Below are 17374 nucleotides of genomic sequence, written 5' to 3'. Positions count from 1 at the left end.
TCACCCACCTCATACTCCCAAAGTTGCTGGGAGGTGAAATTTACTAATTAATCTTACTAATATAGTTCATTCTGGTTTTTTAAATTCTGAGATGATGATGGTAATAGTAATAATGAAGCAACATTTACAGAGCACGTACTGTGCAGTGCCCACGACTATTTTATGCACTTTACCCATGGAAACCCATGTAATTCTCACTACAGATCTTTGCAGTCGATTCTGTTAATACCCACATTTTATGGATAAGGATAAGAAATTATGGCACAGTGGTGCCAGGAACATCTTAACGTCACAAGCCATGTAACTTTACTGTAACTATGTACTGATTGCATTTTGAAAGATACAAAAAAAAAAGACAGTACTTTTAAGTAGTTTGTAGATTAGTGGAAAAACAGTTACTGTACTTAAGAAGGTAATATGTAAATGTTAAATGACATTTATGGAAGATAATGTCTTCGAAATTCAGAAAACAATTCCAAACAAAGTTTGTGAATTCAGCTTTTAAGTTCCAGTGGCTAGGTTTGGGATGGGAAAAGGCAATCCAAGGAGAAAGAATGATACTGACAAAGAACATCCTTGCAAAAATACAAGATGTGAATAAATGAGTTGAGCCAGCGTATGGCGGAGAGACCTCTGAGATCCTTTAGGATAGCACTGGAACATACTTAATGGCAGACAGTGGAATTTAGACTAGGGCATTGTAGAATGATTGGTTTCTGAATGTTACCAAATTATCAAATCGCTATTGTAGAAAGAGTATCAGATTTACTTCCAGTCAATAATTGTACAGGAGGGAATGTGGAGAAGGGTTGTCGATATTGGTGGAAGCCTACAGGTTGAGGAAGAGGTAAAAGAGAATAAAAGGGCCGGGAGCAGTGGATCACAGCTATAATCCCAGCACTTTGGGAGGCTGAGACAGGTGCCTCACCTGAGGTCAGGAGTTCGAGCCCAGCCTGGCCAACATGGTAAAACCCCATCTCTACTATAAACACAAAATTAGCCGGGCATGGTGACGCACCCCTGTAATCCCAGCTACTCTGGAGGCTGAGGTAGGAGAATCGCTCGAACCTGGGAGGCAGAGGTTGCGGTGAGCTGAAATGGTGCCATTGTACTCCAGCCTGAGCGACAGAGGGAGACTTTGTCAAACAAACAAAAAAGAGCATAAAATGTTATGTCCATGTGATAATGTGACATAGTAAGAAATAAATATAGTCATGTGCTACATAGTTATGTCTTGGTCAATAACAGATTTACATGTATGGTGGTAGTTTCATAAGATTACAAGATTACAATACTATATTTTCTTTTTTTCTTCTCTTTTTTTTTGGAGACAGAGTCTCTCTGTCACCCACACTGGAGTGCACTGGAGCAATCTCAGCACTCTGCAGGCTGGATACAGGCAATTTTCCTGCTTCACCCTCCTGAGTAGCTGAGACTATAGGTGCATACCACCACCCCCAGTTACTTTTTATATTTTTAGTAGAGATGAGGTTTCATTATGTTGGCCAGGCTGGTCTCAAACTCCTGGCAGCAGTGATCCACCCACCTTGGCCTCCCAAAGTGTTGAAATTACAGGCATGAGCAACTGTGCTGAGCCCCATATTTTCACTCTACCTTTTCTGTGTTTAGATGCACAGATACAGATACTTACTATTGTGTTACCTGCAGCATTCAGTACAGTAACATGCTGTACAGGTTTGTAGCCTGGGAGCAAGAGACTATACCATCCATATAGCCTAGGTGTGTAGTAGGCTATACTGTCTAGGTCTGTGTGAGTATGTTCTGTGATGTTCACACAACAATGAAATCCACTAACGATGCATTTCTCAGAACCTGCCTCATCCCTGTTATTAGTGGATGCATGGCTGTACTTGCACCTTTTCATTGCATCATTGGGCTATTCCTGTGCTGCCCAGTGTTTGGCTAGCTTGTGCCCAAGAAGTACATCCTTACCAATTCTTACCCTCCCCAATCTTGGGCTCCCTTGTTCTTACTACCACCAGTTCCCTTTCACCCAGGCTGCAGCTGCTTTTACTTCTGTCTGTGTACCATTCCTCAGTTCTTTGCTTTCAGATGCCTGACCATTGGACAACTTTGCACGCCCTAAGGGACATTTGTGGACTCTATTTGTAAGAGATCCTTTTCAGAAAGAAAACCAATGTTTTTGTTAAAACATTGCCATTACTGTCGACCACATTTATTGAGCAACTTCTTGTCCAACATACTACATGGAATATATTGAATCCTCACGGTTAAGTATATTAATTGAATGATTTTGAAAAGCAGATAGCATGAGAAGAGAAACTCAGAGTGGCTAAATCACTTCCCTGGGAACTAATTCCTGGTTACTGGTAGAGCTGAACCGTGAGCCCAGGCTCATCCCACTCCCAAGCTGGAGCTTTCACCATTGCGCTATGCATGCACCTGCCTCCTTCCCCCTTCTTCTCCTCAGAAGTGCACACGGAACCATGATTTTACCAGATATGTCAGTGGCCAGAGATGCCATAACCTAGCTTTTACTTAATTTGTGTAGGCTCATTTACATTAAAGAAAAAAAATTAGTTAAAATTTAAATTCTCTAAGAAATCCTTATACTGTACTCTCCGACGTAGTGGCAATCAGAATCGTCCCATGTCAAAATTAGACGCAATAACGCTGAATGTTTCTGTAAGTCTTAGAGAGTTAGAATTTGGGAAGTTTGAGGTTTTGTTGCCTGGAAACCACAGGTAGAAGACCAGTATGCATAGAAATTCTGAGAGTACGCTGGTCCGGGAAGAAGGAAATCTTAAAATTTTTTCATCATACAGAATGGCTAGAAGCAAACCCTATGAGTATGAAAAATACAATTCTCAGCTTATATTTTACAAAACAAAAAGACAAGAAGCTGCTGGTAGAACTGGAAACACTGGATACTTTTGTAATAGTTTCTTCTTGCTAAAAAGTGCTGGATTACTGGTATGAGCCACTGCAACTTTTTGGGAACCAGCCCAACCCTGTGTGTGGGTGCTCCATGTCCCAGCGGTGATGAGGAGTGAGAGAAGGAAATAAAGACAAAGACACAAGATTAGAAGTTCACAGCATGGGTCCAGGGGTCCCACGCACTCTGACGAGGGGTGAACTGCACTGGCCCTGAGCTCTGGGCTCTGTGTGCTTTTATTAGGTAGACACTTGTTAATTGAGGGGTGGGGGAGCAGGGAGGGATGATTAGGGGAGGCCTTGAAACTATTGGGAGAGGCCTTGAAATTAATGTGGGCAAGATAGCCAAGGGGGAGAGGTGTGGTCTGCAGTATTCGGTAGCAGACGTGATTCTCATGCAAACCTAGAACACAGAATTCTACCACCAGTTGCTAACAAGGTGTGTTAGCATCAGAAGCATAGCAGATAAGGCACTACCAGATCTGACCACACCTGGTGTATCACGGGGCTTTTGTCTCCCAAGCATTGTAAACACAGAGCACTCAAGATTACTCCATATTCTGAGAACCTAGGCAGAGCCTGTGGCATTCTGGTGATCTCTGCCTTGCAAGGCTTTTCCTCCTTGTAAACTCCCATCTGCAAGACCTTTTGCATGATGTTGTGAGCAGAGGTCGCCTCCCTTCTCAGAGATCTTACGCAAGTCCTCTTTACGAGATCCTCATGCAACCTCCATGTTGAGAAGGCATTTGTGGGACCAAAGCAGTATTTCCTGCCCTGCAACCACCCTGCAGTGTTCCACGGTTTCTCGGCGCTCTCAGATGGTCTTTACCTTAGGCCTCCTGTTGCTGCTTGATTTCTATTTTACTGCACCAATATTTGATATAGCTTAGTTCGTGGCATAAACTTCGGTGTACAATAAGCAAAGCAAGTTTATAATTATTTAACTAGAAATAAATAGGTCTGCCCCTGGCCATCTTGACCCACACACCTACCCTCAAAACATTTTTTAAAAGTGTTCTTTAAGTACAAAAGAATCACATGCTCATAGTAAATATTCAGATATTACAGAATTACGTATTTTTTCATTTTTCTAACAAAAGTGGGACTGTGTTATATACACATTGTGTTTTCTCACTGATACATACTAATGGACCTCATATTTTAATTATAAAATTTATACATTAATACAGTCTCTTTATAATAAACTCAAATCATATAAAAAATGTATTAAACTTAAGGTGAGTTCCTCTTAAACTTATTCCCTGGCTTCTCCTTCTCAAGAGGGAGCCATTTCTTGATTACTACATATAACTAGGTTGTGAGTTTATAGACAAACTTGACAGTACCCTTTCTGTGTGTTTATATACATGTGTGGGTATGTGACTTGCATGTCTGGTTTTCTTCTAATTTTTCTGTCAAATATATCCCAGAGCTGGGTGTTGTGGTGCACACCTGTGGTCCTAGCTACTTGGGAGCCTGAGACAGGAGGATCTCTTGAGCCCAGGAGTTCGACCTGGGTGCTCACACCACTGCACGCCAGCCTGAGCAACAGAGCAAGACCCCTTCTCTAAAAAAACACATGTATGTATAGATACATATATATCTATACACTTTATATCACACACACACTCTGATTCTCTCTCCAGAAAGTTTCTGTGGCTTACCCTTCCATCAGCAGTATATGAAAATGCCTCATTTCCTACATTCTGCTCAATATTGAATGTTGTAAATCTGTATGTTTGCCAGTTTGGCAATAAGTAGTATCTCAGTTATTGTGTGTTTCCTTGATAAATACTAGGATAGTTGAATAATTTATATATTTGTTTTTTCTATTCTATTTTCAAAGAATAAATTTTGTTTAATTTGTATTTTTGTTTTTAGTGATATTAAATTTTAATGTGTTACTTTCCTTTATATCCTGGCATTTTGTTTGCGGCCTTTTTTTTAACCATATAGTTTTACATTTTTATGTAGTCTTATATCTGTTAGCCATTTACTTTATAGTTCTAGGCTTTTACTCTTGCTTGGGAAAATTTTCACCAAAAATATAAAAATAATACCATCAAATTCTTTTAATAAAATATAAAAAGTATTTGATGAAAGACTTTCTAAAATTCATTACTTTAGTACTCTTTTTTAAAAAAATATATAATTTACAATAAGGTGGCAAATTTTACTGTGTTGCAATATAGCGGTATTTAGGAGTTACTTGATTATACAGGGTTTTAAATATCTACAGTAGGTGGACTCAGACTATAGTGCTTTTTAAACTCTTTATTTCTCCTCCTTATAAGTGTTAAGTTATCTTTCCACATTGTTCAGTAAACTCATATTTTGTTGGTGACTAAATCTGCTATGTTATCTTACTCTTTACTGGTTTTCTGCCTCTGATGTATTTTAAACCAGGCACTGAGGTAAACAACTTAGTTGGGATTGTCTCTGAACTAAGACTAAGGAATTTAAAATACCCATACCCTCTGACCCAGCAGTGCTGCTAGAATTGGGAAATAACTACAAAAATGTTTATTGAAGCACTGATTTGCAATGATGACATTAGTAACAGAATTTTTTTTTTTTTAATTTTTTGAGTCAAGAGTCTCATTCTGTCGCCATACTGAAGTGCAATGGTGTAATCTTGGCTCACTGCTACTGCCACCTCCCAGGTTAAAGCGATTCTCCTGCCTCACCCTCCCACATTTCTGGGACTATGGGCACGTGCCACCGCACCTTGCTAATTTTTATATTTTTAGTAGAGATGTGGTTTCGCCATGTTGGCCAGACTGGTCACAAACTCCTGATCTCAGGAGATCCACTGCCTCAGCCTCCCCAAGAGCTGGGGTTACAGGTGTGAACCACCACGCCCGGCCAGAATTTTATTATTTTTATTTTTCAAAACAGAGTCTTACTCTGTCGCCCAGGCTGGAGTGCAGTGGTGCGGTCTCTGCTCACTGCAGCCTCTACCTCCTGGGTTCAAGTGATTCTCCTGCCTCAGCCCCCCAAGTAGCTGGGGCTCCAGGCATGCACCACCACACCTGGCTTATTTTTTGTATTTTCACTATAGACAGAGTTTCACCATGTTGGCCAGGCTTGTCTTAAATTCCTGACCTCAGGTGATCTGCCCGCCTCAGCCTCCCAAAGTGCTGGGATTACAGGCGTAAGCCCCTTTGCCTAGACAGTAACAGAATTTTAAACAAATACATGCACACCAATTGGGAATGGCTTGCATAAGTTATAGCACATGGATGCAGTGTGTAGCCCTACATCCAGACTGGCTGATTTATAGCTTGGCTCTGCAGCTTAACTTGCAAGTTATTTAACTTTGCTTTGCCTCAGTTTCCTTCCAAAGTGAATAGAGTTGTTGTGAACACTAAATGAGTTATTATCACATGGCGCCTACAGAACTAATAAGAACAATGAAGTAATTATGAAATCAAGAATATACAAACTATAGGAAATTGAAAGGGAGTAGATTTGGGTAGGTGGCTGATTCTATTAAACATGGAGAAAGATTTACCAACCAAATGGAGAGCAAAAATAAATAAAAAGCAGGAGTTGCCATTCTCGTAGCAGATAAAATAGATTTTAAAGCAACAAAGATATAGTGGTAAAAGGATCAATACAACAAGAGCTAACAATCCTAACACCCAGATACATAGAGACTTAGATTCAATGAGACAGAAAATTAATAAGGATATCAAGGACTCGAACTCAGATCTGGAACAAGTAAACTTAAATATTTATAGAGCTCTCCACTTCAAATACATAAAATATACATTCTTGTCAATATCACATCACACCTACTCATAGGTTTAAGTGAAACATTGGCCATTATTAATACCCATTTTTTTTTTTTTTTTTCAGAATAAAGCAATATTTCCGTTCACCCTCCCTCTCTCTCTTCCTCTTTCTCTCCTTTACTCATTTTCTTTTCTTTCCTTCTCTCAAAAAAAAAAAAAAAAAACATGTGATTGTATTAGTTCTTTCTCACATGGCTATAAAGAAATGCCTGAGACTGGGTAACTTAAAAGAGGTTTAATTGGCTCACATTTCTGTAGGCTGCCCAGGAAGCATGGTGGCATCAGCTCCTGGGGAGACCTCAGGAAACATAATTACAGCAGAAGGCAGAGGGGGAACCAGCACTTCACTTGGCTGTAGCGCAAGGTAGGGGTGGGATGGGGGAGGTGCCACGCCCTTTTAAACAACCAGCTGTCAGGGAACTCACTATAGGGTACCAAGTGGGGGATGGTACAAAACAATTATGAGAACTCCACCCCTACAATCCAGTCACCTCCCACCAGGCCTCTTCTCCAACATTGGGGATTACAATTAGACATGGATTTGGGCAGGAACACAGATCCCAAACTATACCAGTGACTTAGGGAGAATATCTTTTCTATATTAGAAACTTTATAAAGAAAATTATTATTTCTAATGACTCAGTTTTGGATAATAATTATAGTACATCATACTAGGTACAGATTTTCAGTATTCTGACATTTATTTAATAGATCTTTGAAATAAACAAGACTTTGCCTAGAAGTTAAATTTTTTCACACTTTATATGCACACTGTCTATAGCAGAAATACCCTTTGCCCAGCTGAGTTGAAGTAATGTTTTCAGCCCATTTAATAAATGTGGAGTGCCTAAATAATGCTTTCAAAAGGTGTCACACAATTTTAAGTTTGAAAAATACCTGTCTAGGTTAAGGATCTAGCGTTAAAGCCCCAGGATTAACGATCCCAGTGTTCTTTAAATGCTGAAAAAGAGTTCACAGCTTTGCTTTGTGTTTTAGGATTAACAGTGTTTGGATTTTAAAGGGGTGTTTTGTTGTTGTTTTTTGAGAATTTTAAACGAATACATGCACACCAATTGGGAATGGCTTACCTAAGTTACAGTACATGGAAGCTACAGTACTGTAGCATCCAGTTAAGTACATGGATATTCTAGCCTTGCTTTGTTGCCTAGGCTGGAGTGCAGCGGTGCAGTCTTGGCTCATTGCAGCCTGGCCCTCCTGAATAGCATGCACCACCCCTCCTGGCTTATTTTTGTATTCTTAGTAAAAACAGGGTTTCACCATATTGGCCAGGCTGATCTCAAACTCGTGATTCACCCACCTCAGCCTCCCAAAGTGTTGAGGTTACAGGCGTGAGCCACCACATACCCCACCTAGATTTTACAAGTTTTTTTAGTACTAACGTTGGAAGAACACGTCAGGGACATCAAATCAGATATACTGTCTAGCAAGAGATTACATTATCTTCAGTAAATTTTTTTTTTTTTTTTACTTTGCCTTTGCTTCCTAGACTAGGTCATGACAGCTACAAAAATCTCTAGCTCCACTTTTTCACAGGAGTTGTTTCTGTCATTGCATGGGGAGGAGAGTTAAAAACAGTAGGAAAGAAGAGGGATTCCTAAGCTTAATCCTAAATTTAGGGAATGGAATAGCCATTTTCTTTCCATCATTTATTAACAGTGTTATACTCATATACCCATTACGCATTTTCTTTTGAAAAATTACAACTACAGGACAAAATATAATTTAACAGAGCTAGGACTTGGGGGAGCTGCTTGTACTTAATGTTATTCCCAGAATTCATCTCCTTAATTTTTGTAGTTTAAATAAAGGAACACATACCGTCAGTTGACTAATGTAACAAACTGTTATTTACGTAGCCTCTACCATATGCCTAGTTCTGATACTGAGAAATCAGAAGATGAAGGCAATAATATCTCTTCCTTTTGGGATTTAACTATAAAATAAACCTCTGTTAGACTCTTTCTAGAGCCAACTTTTATCTACCCTTTGGCATTAGTACTTTATCTGTTGTACCCTGGAACTTAAAAATTTTTTAAATATTTTATTGTAAATCTGTTGAAACCTGTTTAGTTATTTACTGAGAAGACATTACTATAAAATTATTCTTGATCTATATGAATTAATTCAGTTACGTTGCATTACCTTAAAACAGTATGGATTTCAAATGGTGGTAAAAGTTGTAGACATGTTTGTCATTATATACTTGACTAGAGCACAACTTCATTCTTTTAAATTGGACAAAAAAACCTGTTTTACTTACTTTGTAGTTTCTAAGGTTCTTTACTCTGAAATCCACTTGAAATATGCACTTCGGTTTATGATTCACAGTTAGGGAAAATCTGTTTTTTTCTTTTTCTCATTTTCTTTTCATTCTTTTGTTTCTGTCCTCCGTTGTTGCCTTTCCTTTACCTTCTGAATTCCTTTCTTTCCTTTCCTGTAGGCACTGATGTTCTTTACATTGGCCCTCTGAAAGGTGAGCCTTGCCACAATTTAAAGAAAAGGTGTTGGTCTGTCTGCTTCAGCCATATCCTTATTTTTTAATTCTCTTGAACTGGTTTTTTTCTCCAGAATTTCTGCCAACTTAATTATATTCTTAAGACTTTGTTATTACATGTTTCAGTGTTATACAAGGAGAATTAATTGCACATGTTCTCATGACAGGTAAAATAATATACTAAGCTTTTCTTTCAGAATAAAACTTTTGTTTCACAATGTGCTTTATATCGTAGTTTGTGTTATTATTATTGAAAAATAAGATGTTGTGCTGCATTCTTACTACCTGTTTTTCATGTTACTTATTAGGAAGCATATATTCAAGCCCAGGACTGTATAGTAAAACAATGACCCCCACTTATGATGCTCATGATGGAAGCCCCTTGTCACCAACTTCTGCTTGGTTTGGTGACAGTGCTTTGTCAGAAGGCAATCCTGGTATACTTGCTGTCAGCCAACCAATCACGTCACCAGAAATCTTGGCAAAAATGTTCAAGCCTCAAGCTCTCCTTGATAAAGCAAAAATCAACCAAGGGTAAATTTTAAGATATAGATACAGTTGAATTTCTTTATCCAACTAGAGGTAGAAATATTTTCTTAATTCTATGTTGTTTTGTTCCATACTCTTCTTAATTTCTCCAGGTGGCTTGACTCCTCAAGATCTCTCATGGAACAAGATGTGAAGGAAAATGAGGCCTTACTGCTCAGATTCAAGTATTACAGCTTTTTTGATTTGAATCCAAAGGTACCGAGGGTTTAAAGGGATTTTTTTTTTTTCATTTGTTTTTGGAAGTGGGTGGAATAACAAATCATTTGTATATAGCAAATCTTAAATAATTATTAAAGACTCAAACCATTAGGCAAAGGTATTTGTATTTTAAATAAGTCTATTTTAGTGGGTTGGAAGCATAACTAAATCTTTTTCATTGTTTTTAAGATAATGAAACTTTTGGTTGATTTAGTTTTCTTTCTTTCTTTATCTCTAAGCTCTTAGCATGTCATGATGTGTATTTTAAAGGTACTGATTTGTTACTATAGAATTGGCAAAGTTTAGGCTGGGCACAGTGGCTCACACCTGTAATCCCAGCACTTTGAGAGGTCAAGGCAGGTAGATCACGAGGTCAGGAGTTTGAGACCAGCCTGGCCAACATGGTGAAACCCCATCTCTGCTGAAAATATAAAAATTAGCCAGGTGTGGTGGCACACACCAGTAATGCCAGGTACTTTGGAGGCTGAGGCAGAATAATTGCTTGAACCTGGAAGGCGGAGGTTGCAGTGAGCCAATATTGAGCCACTGCACTCCAGCCTGGGTGACAGGGCAAGACTCCATCTCAAAAAAATAATAATAATTGGCAGAGTTCCTTTTTTTTTAAATGTAATACCTCTCTTCAACTATATTTAAGTAAAAGAAGTTTCAGAAAGATTACCTTTTCAGTTACTTTTAGTTACTAATTACATGCCAAAGGATCTTGCTTCAAAAAAAGGGTTTTTTTGTTCTTACTCTGTCCCTCAGGCTGGAATGCAGTAGCATCATCATGGCTCACTGCAGCCTCAAAGTCCTGGACTCAAGCCATCCTCCTACGTCAGCCAAGTAGCAGGGACTACAGGCTCACACAACCACCTGTGGCTTTTTTATTTTCTATAGAAATAGAGTCTCACTTTTTTGTTTAGGCTGGTCTTAAAACTCCTGGGCTGAAGCCATCCTCCTGCCTCAGCCTCCCAAAGTGCTGGGATTACTGGCCTGAGCCACCATCTCCAGCCAAATTTTTTTTAGGTCTGCATTTTTTTCCTAACAGACAAGCCCTGTTATTTGTCTTTACTATGATTGGTATTATCTCTGCTACCATAGTGCTTTGTTCTTCTGGTAAGATTTAACTTTGCTATAAATATCTGGAGCTCTTTGCCCCCTAGAAAACACTTGGCACAGAGGTTTGAATTTTTTACTTCCCTATCAACCCAAGGGAAAAAACCTCTCTTGACTACCTTCTCATCCTTTTCATGTCTAGAGTATAGTCTAGATTTTAATGTTATGTTTATCATCTTTCATTGTATGCTTCAGTAATTTTTTATACAACAGCAAAATGTTTGCAATAGATCTATAGAAAATAATTTTAATTCCTTTTCAGGCTACATCATAGCTACTTTTAGTAAAGCTAAAGCTACTTTGAGAATAGTTACATTTGTGAAGGGAATGGAGATGTATTTTGTCAACATTCTAAAGTACATGTTGAACATCCCTAATTTGAAAATGTAGAATGCTCCAAAAGCTAAAACTTTTGAAGGCTGAGAAAATGCTGAAAAGAAATGCTTATTTTGGAATTTTCTGTTAGGGACACTCAACTGGTATAATGGAATATTCCAATATCGATAAATATTTAAAATTCAAAACAGAAGGTCCCAAGCATTCTGGATAAGGGATGTTCAATCTGCAGTATTCTTAAGGCATTACTATTGACTTTTAGTTATATAATTAAATTATATTTGGCCTGTATTTTGCATACTTAACTACCATTTCCAAGGACTTGCCACTTGATCTGGGTATGCCTCTCCACAGTGACAGAATGTTCCCCACAGTAATTTGCTTTCTGATTACATTTTAGTATGGCAGATTGCAGTAACAACACTGAAAAATAATCAGTAGTTCCACCTTACTTTAATGTCATCAAATTAGATTTCTTATGTTAAAGGCTATAATATCTAGTGGTTATTTCCCTGAAAAATACAGAATCTGTTTTTAATATTGTAAAATCAATTGTTCTGTTATATATTTTAATGTCATTTTTAATGGAAATTAGATGTGGGTGTATATAGGCATATCTGACCCCATAGGTATCCTTTTTATAATATTGGTTGTAAACAAACCTTCTCTATTGTAAATTAAAATCCCAGGAAAAAAGCAGTACATTTTTCTTGTCAATTGAATAATTCAGAGTTTGAAATGTATCGATGGAAACGGTGATACATTACAAAAGAGCTGTTTCTCTTGCTGCAGTATGATGCCATCAGAATCAATCAGCTTTATGAGCAGGCCAAATGGGCCATTCTCCTGGAAGAAATTGAATGCACAGAAGAAGAAATGATGATGTTTGCAGCCCTCCAGGTAGTTGAAAGGTCTAGTAAACGGGACTTATTTGGGTAAAGGGTAGGGGGTTATTTTTAAATAGTAAAGTGGAATCGTAATTCCAGTTACTTCTGACAAGACGGAATTTTTGCCATGCAGAAAGTGAATAGAAACTTAGAAAAGCAAAACAAATATATTTTAGTTTGGTTTTTTTAATCTTATCTAAGAGTTTAGTGGTATTTTGTAGGAAAAAAATTATCCTCTCACCCCCAAATACGTATCTGCTCAGAGCTACTCAGTTTTTCCCTTGGAAAGAAAATATTTATTAAAAATCAGATTTCTGAAATTGAATCTGAGGCTTACCTACATAATTTTATAAATAGCCATCATGATAAAACGAGCCGTAGCAAAGCAACACTTTTAGGTGATAAGATTGAGAGAGACTAGTGAAACTAAACCTGTTTCTACAATGATAATCCTTAGGTAGACAGCTAATATTTTCCTTAGATTAAACCAGTTTTTTCATATGTGGTTCTTACATACCACCTCCTTGAGAATAGGGGAGCTTATTCAAAAATTAATTATCGACTTCATTAGTAACATTAGGATGGCATCCACAAATTCACATTCCTACAGATACTGAGGTCTGATGACCAAAGTAATTCATCTTTCTTAAATTTCAGATACTGAAGTAATGCTTTGGCAAGTACTCCCGGTTACGATGGGATCTGGGTTCAGCCTCACGTCCTGATAAAGTCAGTGTTCTATAAATAACGGAAGTACAGGAAGCAAAGTTGACATTCAGTTGAAGAACTTTCACTTTAGAAAGGATTTTGTTTTTCCTTAGAACACAAACAAAAATGCTCTCAGTCTTCCAAATGTCTTATTTCATGATTCCAGAAAAGTTTTCACTTGTGACTCAAAGAGTTGCCCTTAGAAAGCAAGAATGGGGTGTGTGGGGTTAGCCAAAAAACAAAAATTTAAACAGCAAGAACAGCGAATTTTCACCTTAGTTTACATAATGAAAGAAGGGAGTTGCAAAGGTGCATAAACAAGGAAAATGCCAGGTGACAGATGGATTAATCAGTTATTTTCTAGGGACTTGCTTAATGAGCCAGTGAAGATCCTGTATTGTGCTTCTAGATAATTCAGATTCTCTGGCGAACTTCTTGAATTAAATTCTGGAGCAGTTTGTTGGGAGTCCACTCACCTGGTTATGGCATTCTTCCTGCATCCTTCTCACTTTGAACACAGGCTCATGATGTTCTAGTGGAGGTTTGGCCGATGTTAGAATAATGCCTGTAAAAATATGTGTGAAAGACCACAGTTATTATGCTATCGCTTTATTTTTATATTAAAAAATAGTACATATTGATGGTTATTGTTTTTAAAACCAACAGATGCCTACTATATGCCTAGCACATAGTAGGTACTCAAAAAGTATTTATAAAATGAGAGTACGCACAGTAATGTTTTCACAGAAATGGCATGATTCTGCAGCCCACCCTTACCTAATGTCTCATGGGCGTTCCACATCAGTACAGAAGGAACACCTCAGAAATACCATAGGTTTTTTAGTTCATGGAAATGGAATGGTCTCAAAGCATAGCCCTCCAGGACCATTTCAGAGTCTAGATTTATTGAGCGTACTTTGGCATACAGATCCCTGGAATTGCTGGAGGCTTTCTTAGAGACCGACCTTAAGGCTGTAGGAAGCCATCTAGTACCAGAATAAGCAAACTGAAAGTATGGTGAGGAGGAGATGTCTGGAATTTTTTTTTTTCAGAGAGAGCCTATACTCTGAAGTATCCTCTCCTTGGGACATCTGGATCCTTGCATATAAAGTAAACTTACAATAGTAAAAAGAAACAAAGCAATACAAAACAAGAAGGTAGGGATAAAAAGTAAAGTAGATGAATTAGTAACATTATTTTTAAAGCATTTAGGTCAGAGTATAGATTATAAAATTTAAGACAGCAAAGCTGGATTTTATAAGTCCCATTCACAGCCAGGATTTCTCTAGTAGTATGACTCATAAGGACATTTTGCATCAGAATTACCCAGAGCAGTGAGTAAAAATGGCACATTCCAGGCTGGACCCTAGACTTCCTGAATGAGAATCTCTGGAGGAAACTTAAGGATCTGTATTATACTCTGGCATTTGGGACCGGAGGGCCTCAACCTCTACCTCATTTTACATAATTTGTGAACATGGACATTTCTACCATTGTAAGATCTCATTTCAACACAATTGAAGTAGCCAGAAATTATTAACTACTAATTGCTAAACCTTAAAACATAGAAAAACATTGGTAAGTGGTCTCAGATTAGTTCACTAAATGTTCCTATGAATAGATTGTATTAAATGAATACTTCAGACATTTGGAGTGTTACTTGTTGCTTTGAAAGGTAACTGATTAAGATTTCAAAGTTCTGCTGACCTTTGTAGAAAACCTAAGTCTTAACATAAAAATCTATTAGATTATAAATATTTGTTCTAAGTCACTTACTGAAGTATATTTAAAATCAATAACTAGTTATTCTGTATCTCAAAATTTTCCTGTCTACATATGAGTAGTCATCACTACTCACTAGTCTCTCTCTCTCCGTCCCCTTCCCACCCACGTATATGTGGGTGTCCATGTGCGTACTCACATGCAAATATTCTTATGTATGAGAATACAGAGCATTGAATCAAGGATGGGGAAAAAGTGGAGCTTTAGCTTTTGACATAATAATAAAGACTTTCTCCTGGGTAATAGGAGTAATGTACAGTATTCAGTGTTGATTTCTACAAAAGACTTCATGCATATTCTATATGTCCATTCAGTATTCATTGATAACAGGCCCTGTTCTAGACACAGGGAAGATTACAATGAGAAAAAGTCAAAAATCTGTTAATGTGAAGTACAGATGAGGACCAGTTAACTCTCTTAAGTCTTAGGGCCCCCAAACTATGAATTCATTGGTATGTGTCCAAAGACCCTACTTCTTTTGGACAAATATTTATTAGCAGGTTTACAATATTGATTTCAGGTGCCACGCCCTTTCTTTCCTATCATTCCAGTTCCCAGGGGTTTCTGTCTTTTCAAATTAGGTACTGAAAAGCATTAAATATAGATTGAGATTCTAAATTTCATTTTAGAGCTTTACATATATAGCAGTCATTTTAATAAATTCTGGTTTCAGTATCATATCAATAAGCTGTCAATCATGACGTCAGAGAATCATTTGAACAACAGTGACAAAGAAGTTGATGAAGTTGATGCTGCCCTTTCAGACCTGGAGATTACTTTGGAAGGGGGTAAAACGTCGACAATTTTGGTAGGGTGAATCTTTTTCTTAACCTACTAATTTAGTTTGAATTGATGCATACCATTTTGTGGAATTGGGTTCATAGTATTCAGGGAGTTGGTGGAGAGAAATATTTAATGCTTTAGAGAAATCAGATGTTAATTTTTCAGAACTTTGAGCAAAGTGGTTGTTTTGAGATAGGGTCTTACTCTGTTGCCCAGGCTGGAGTGCAGTGGCACACATCATAGGTCACTGCATCCTCAAACTCCAGGGCTTAAGCCGTTTTCCCGCCTCAGGCTCCTGAGAAGCTGAGACTACAAGCATGCACCACCACAGGCTAATTTTTTATTTTTTATAGAGATGGGGTCTTACTGTGTTGTCTAGTCTGATTGCAAACTCCTGGCCTTAAGCAGTACTCCCACCAGCACTGGGAAGTTTGTTTGTTTTTAAAGTGATATTGTATTAGTCTCTAGTGCAGTCAACACAGTAAGAATAGATGTTCTGATACTCTTCAAATTCCTTTGCGAATGGCGAGAAAACATTTCTGCAGAGGAAAGTAATCTCAAGTCATGGTAAAAATCCACTTAGTGATAGGCACATTTGAAATACTACAGAAATTAAAAAATAGATCTTGGGAAAACTGTGAAATGCTGAGTTTGGTTTTTAAGTATAGGGATTAAGTTACTGCTGAAGAAACACTTATTTCCAGGCTTTTACAACGTACAAATTTATATGCAGCTACAGATTCAGTAGTATTAAAGATAGCATATTCTTATGGGTTGTATAAACTGACATTTTGATGAAAATATTGTTAACTTTTATGCTGTTTGAAAATGCCCTTGTTAAAAATTGCTATTTGAAAATGCCAAAAAGAATACTGTCCACAAGACTATGTAATGTGACTGTGTTGTTTAAATCTTTATAATCTGTATTTTATGTCATTCTGTTTATTAAGTAACCCAGTTCTCGATATCAGATACCAAACATTAGAATTTCAAATTTCAAAAAAGTTAAAAAAGGATTTAACTCTCTTTTAGGGTGACATTACTTCCATTCCTGAACTTGCTGACTACATTAAAGTTTTCAAGTAAGTACAAAAAGAGGAGGGATTCCAGATATTAATGACTGTCAGTTTTACAGTCGTAGTCACATTATTGAAACTAACTTTGACTAACAGACATATCCACTGTAAAAGGATTTACCAGTTAGATGAACACCAAATACCATGAGAGAAAATAACCACTTTTACCAAATTAAAATCACAATGCTCATTTTTTTTATCAGATAAACATTTTCCTTAAAAAAAAAAAAAGGATTGTGAAACCTAGATTGCATCATAGAGATGCTGAAACACAGTAATCCAATGGCACAGCACAGCCCCTCTGGGCCTCAGTTGGAAGCAGTACATAATGAACTGTGTTACTACCAGTGTTACCTCCCCGTTCAGAGCTTAAGATTCTATCCGTGAACTCTGTTCATGGAACATTTTATGTAAAGTTCTAGTATATCTGATCCAGATTTTAAAACACTCTTTCCAGCTATATTCCACAGAATCAAGAGAGCTTGGCATTAAGGTAGAGAGGAGAAAAAGGAAAGGAGGTGTAATGTACTGTTTTCTACTCTATAAGATATAAAACTGCTCTAGAATAAACCATTTACTGTAGTTGAACATACAATAGTTCAAAATATGGAACATTTCTGAGACAAGGGCATGATTTCAGATGTCACTGCCTTACCCTTTCTCCTTGTCTTTTGACACACCTTTCTCATGTACCTGCACCTTTCCTTACAC

General features: G+C 37.5%; 1 protein-coding gene across 34 annotated transcripts in view; it reads left to right on the top strand.

The window, feature by feature from the left end:
• Positions 1-17374, top strand: part of FERMT2 (FERM domain containing kindlin 2) — a 168283-nt gene that overhangs the window by 133338 nt on the left and 17571 nt on the right. For 20 of the 34 annotated variants that reach the window (XM_078334955.1, XM_078334951.1, XM_078334973.1 and 17 more), the window contains 5 exons: positions 9537-9762; positions 9870-9972; positions 12220-12327; positions 15478-15612; positions 16620-16669. In XM_078334955.1, coding sequence (XP_078191081.1) covers positions 9537-9762; positions 9870-9972; positions 12220-12327; positions 15478-15612; positions 16620-16669 — 622 coding nt within the window. Of the gene's footprint in view, positions 1-9174; positions 9208-9536; positions 9763-9869; positions 9973-12219; positions 12328-15477; positions 15613-16619; positions 16670-17374 lie in introns of all 34 variants that reach the window. The other 14 variants (XM_078334945.1, XM_078334959.1, XM_078334947.1 and 11 more) reach the window with 1 other exon arrangement.

Source organism: Callithrix jacchus, chromosome 8, assembly GCF_049354715.1.
Source record: "Callithrix jacchus isolate 240 chromosome 8, calJac240_pri, whole genome shotgun sequence".
Lineage (NCBI taxonomy): Eukaryota > Metazoa > Chordata > Mammalia > Primates > Cebidae > Callithrix > Callithrix jacchus.
This window is presented reverse-complemented; position numbering and strand designations above follow the sequence as displayed.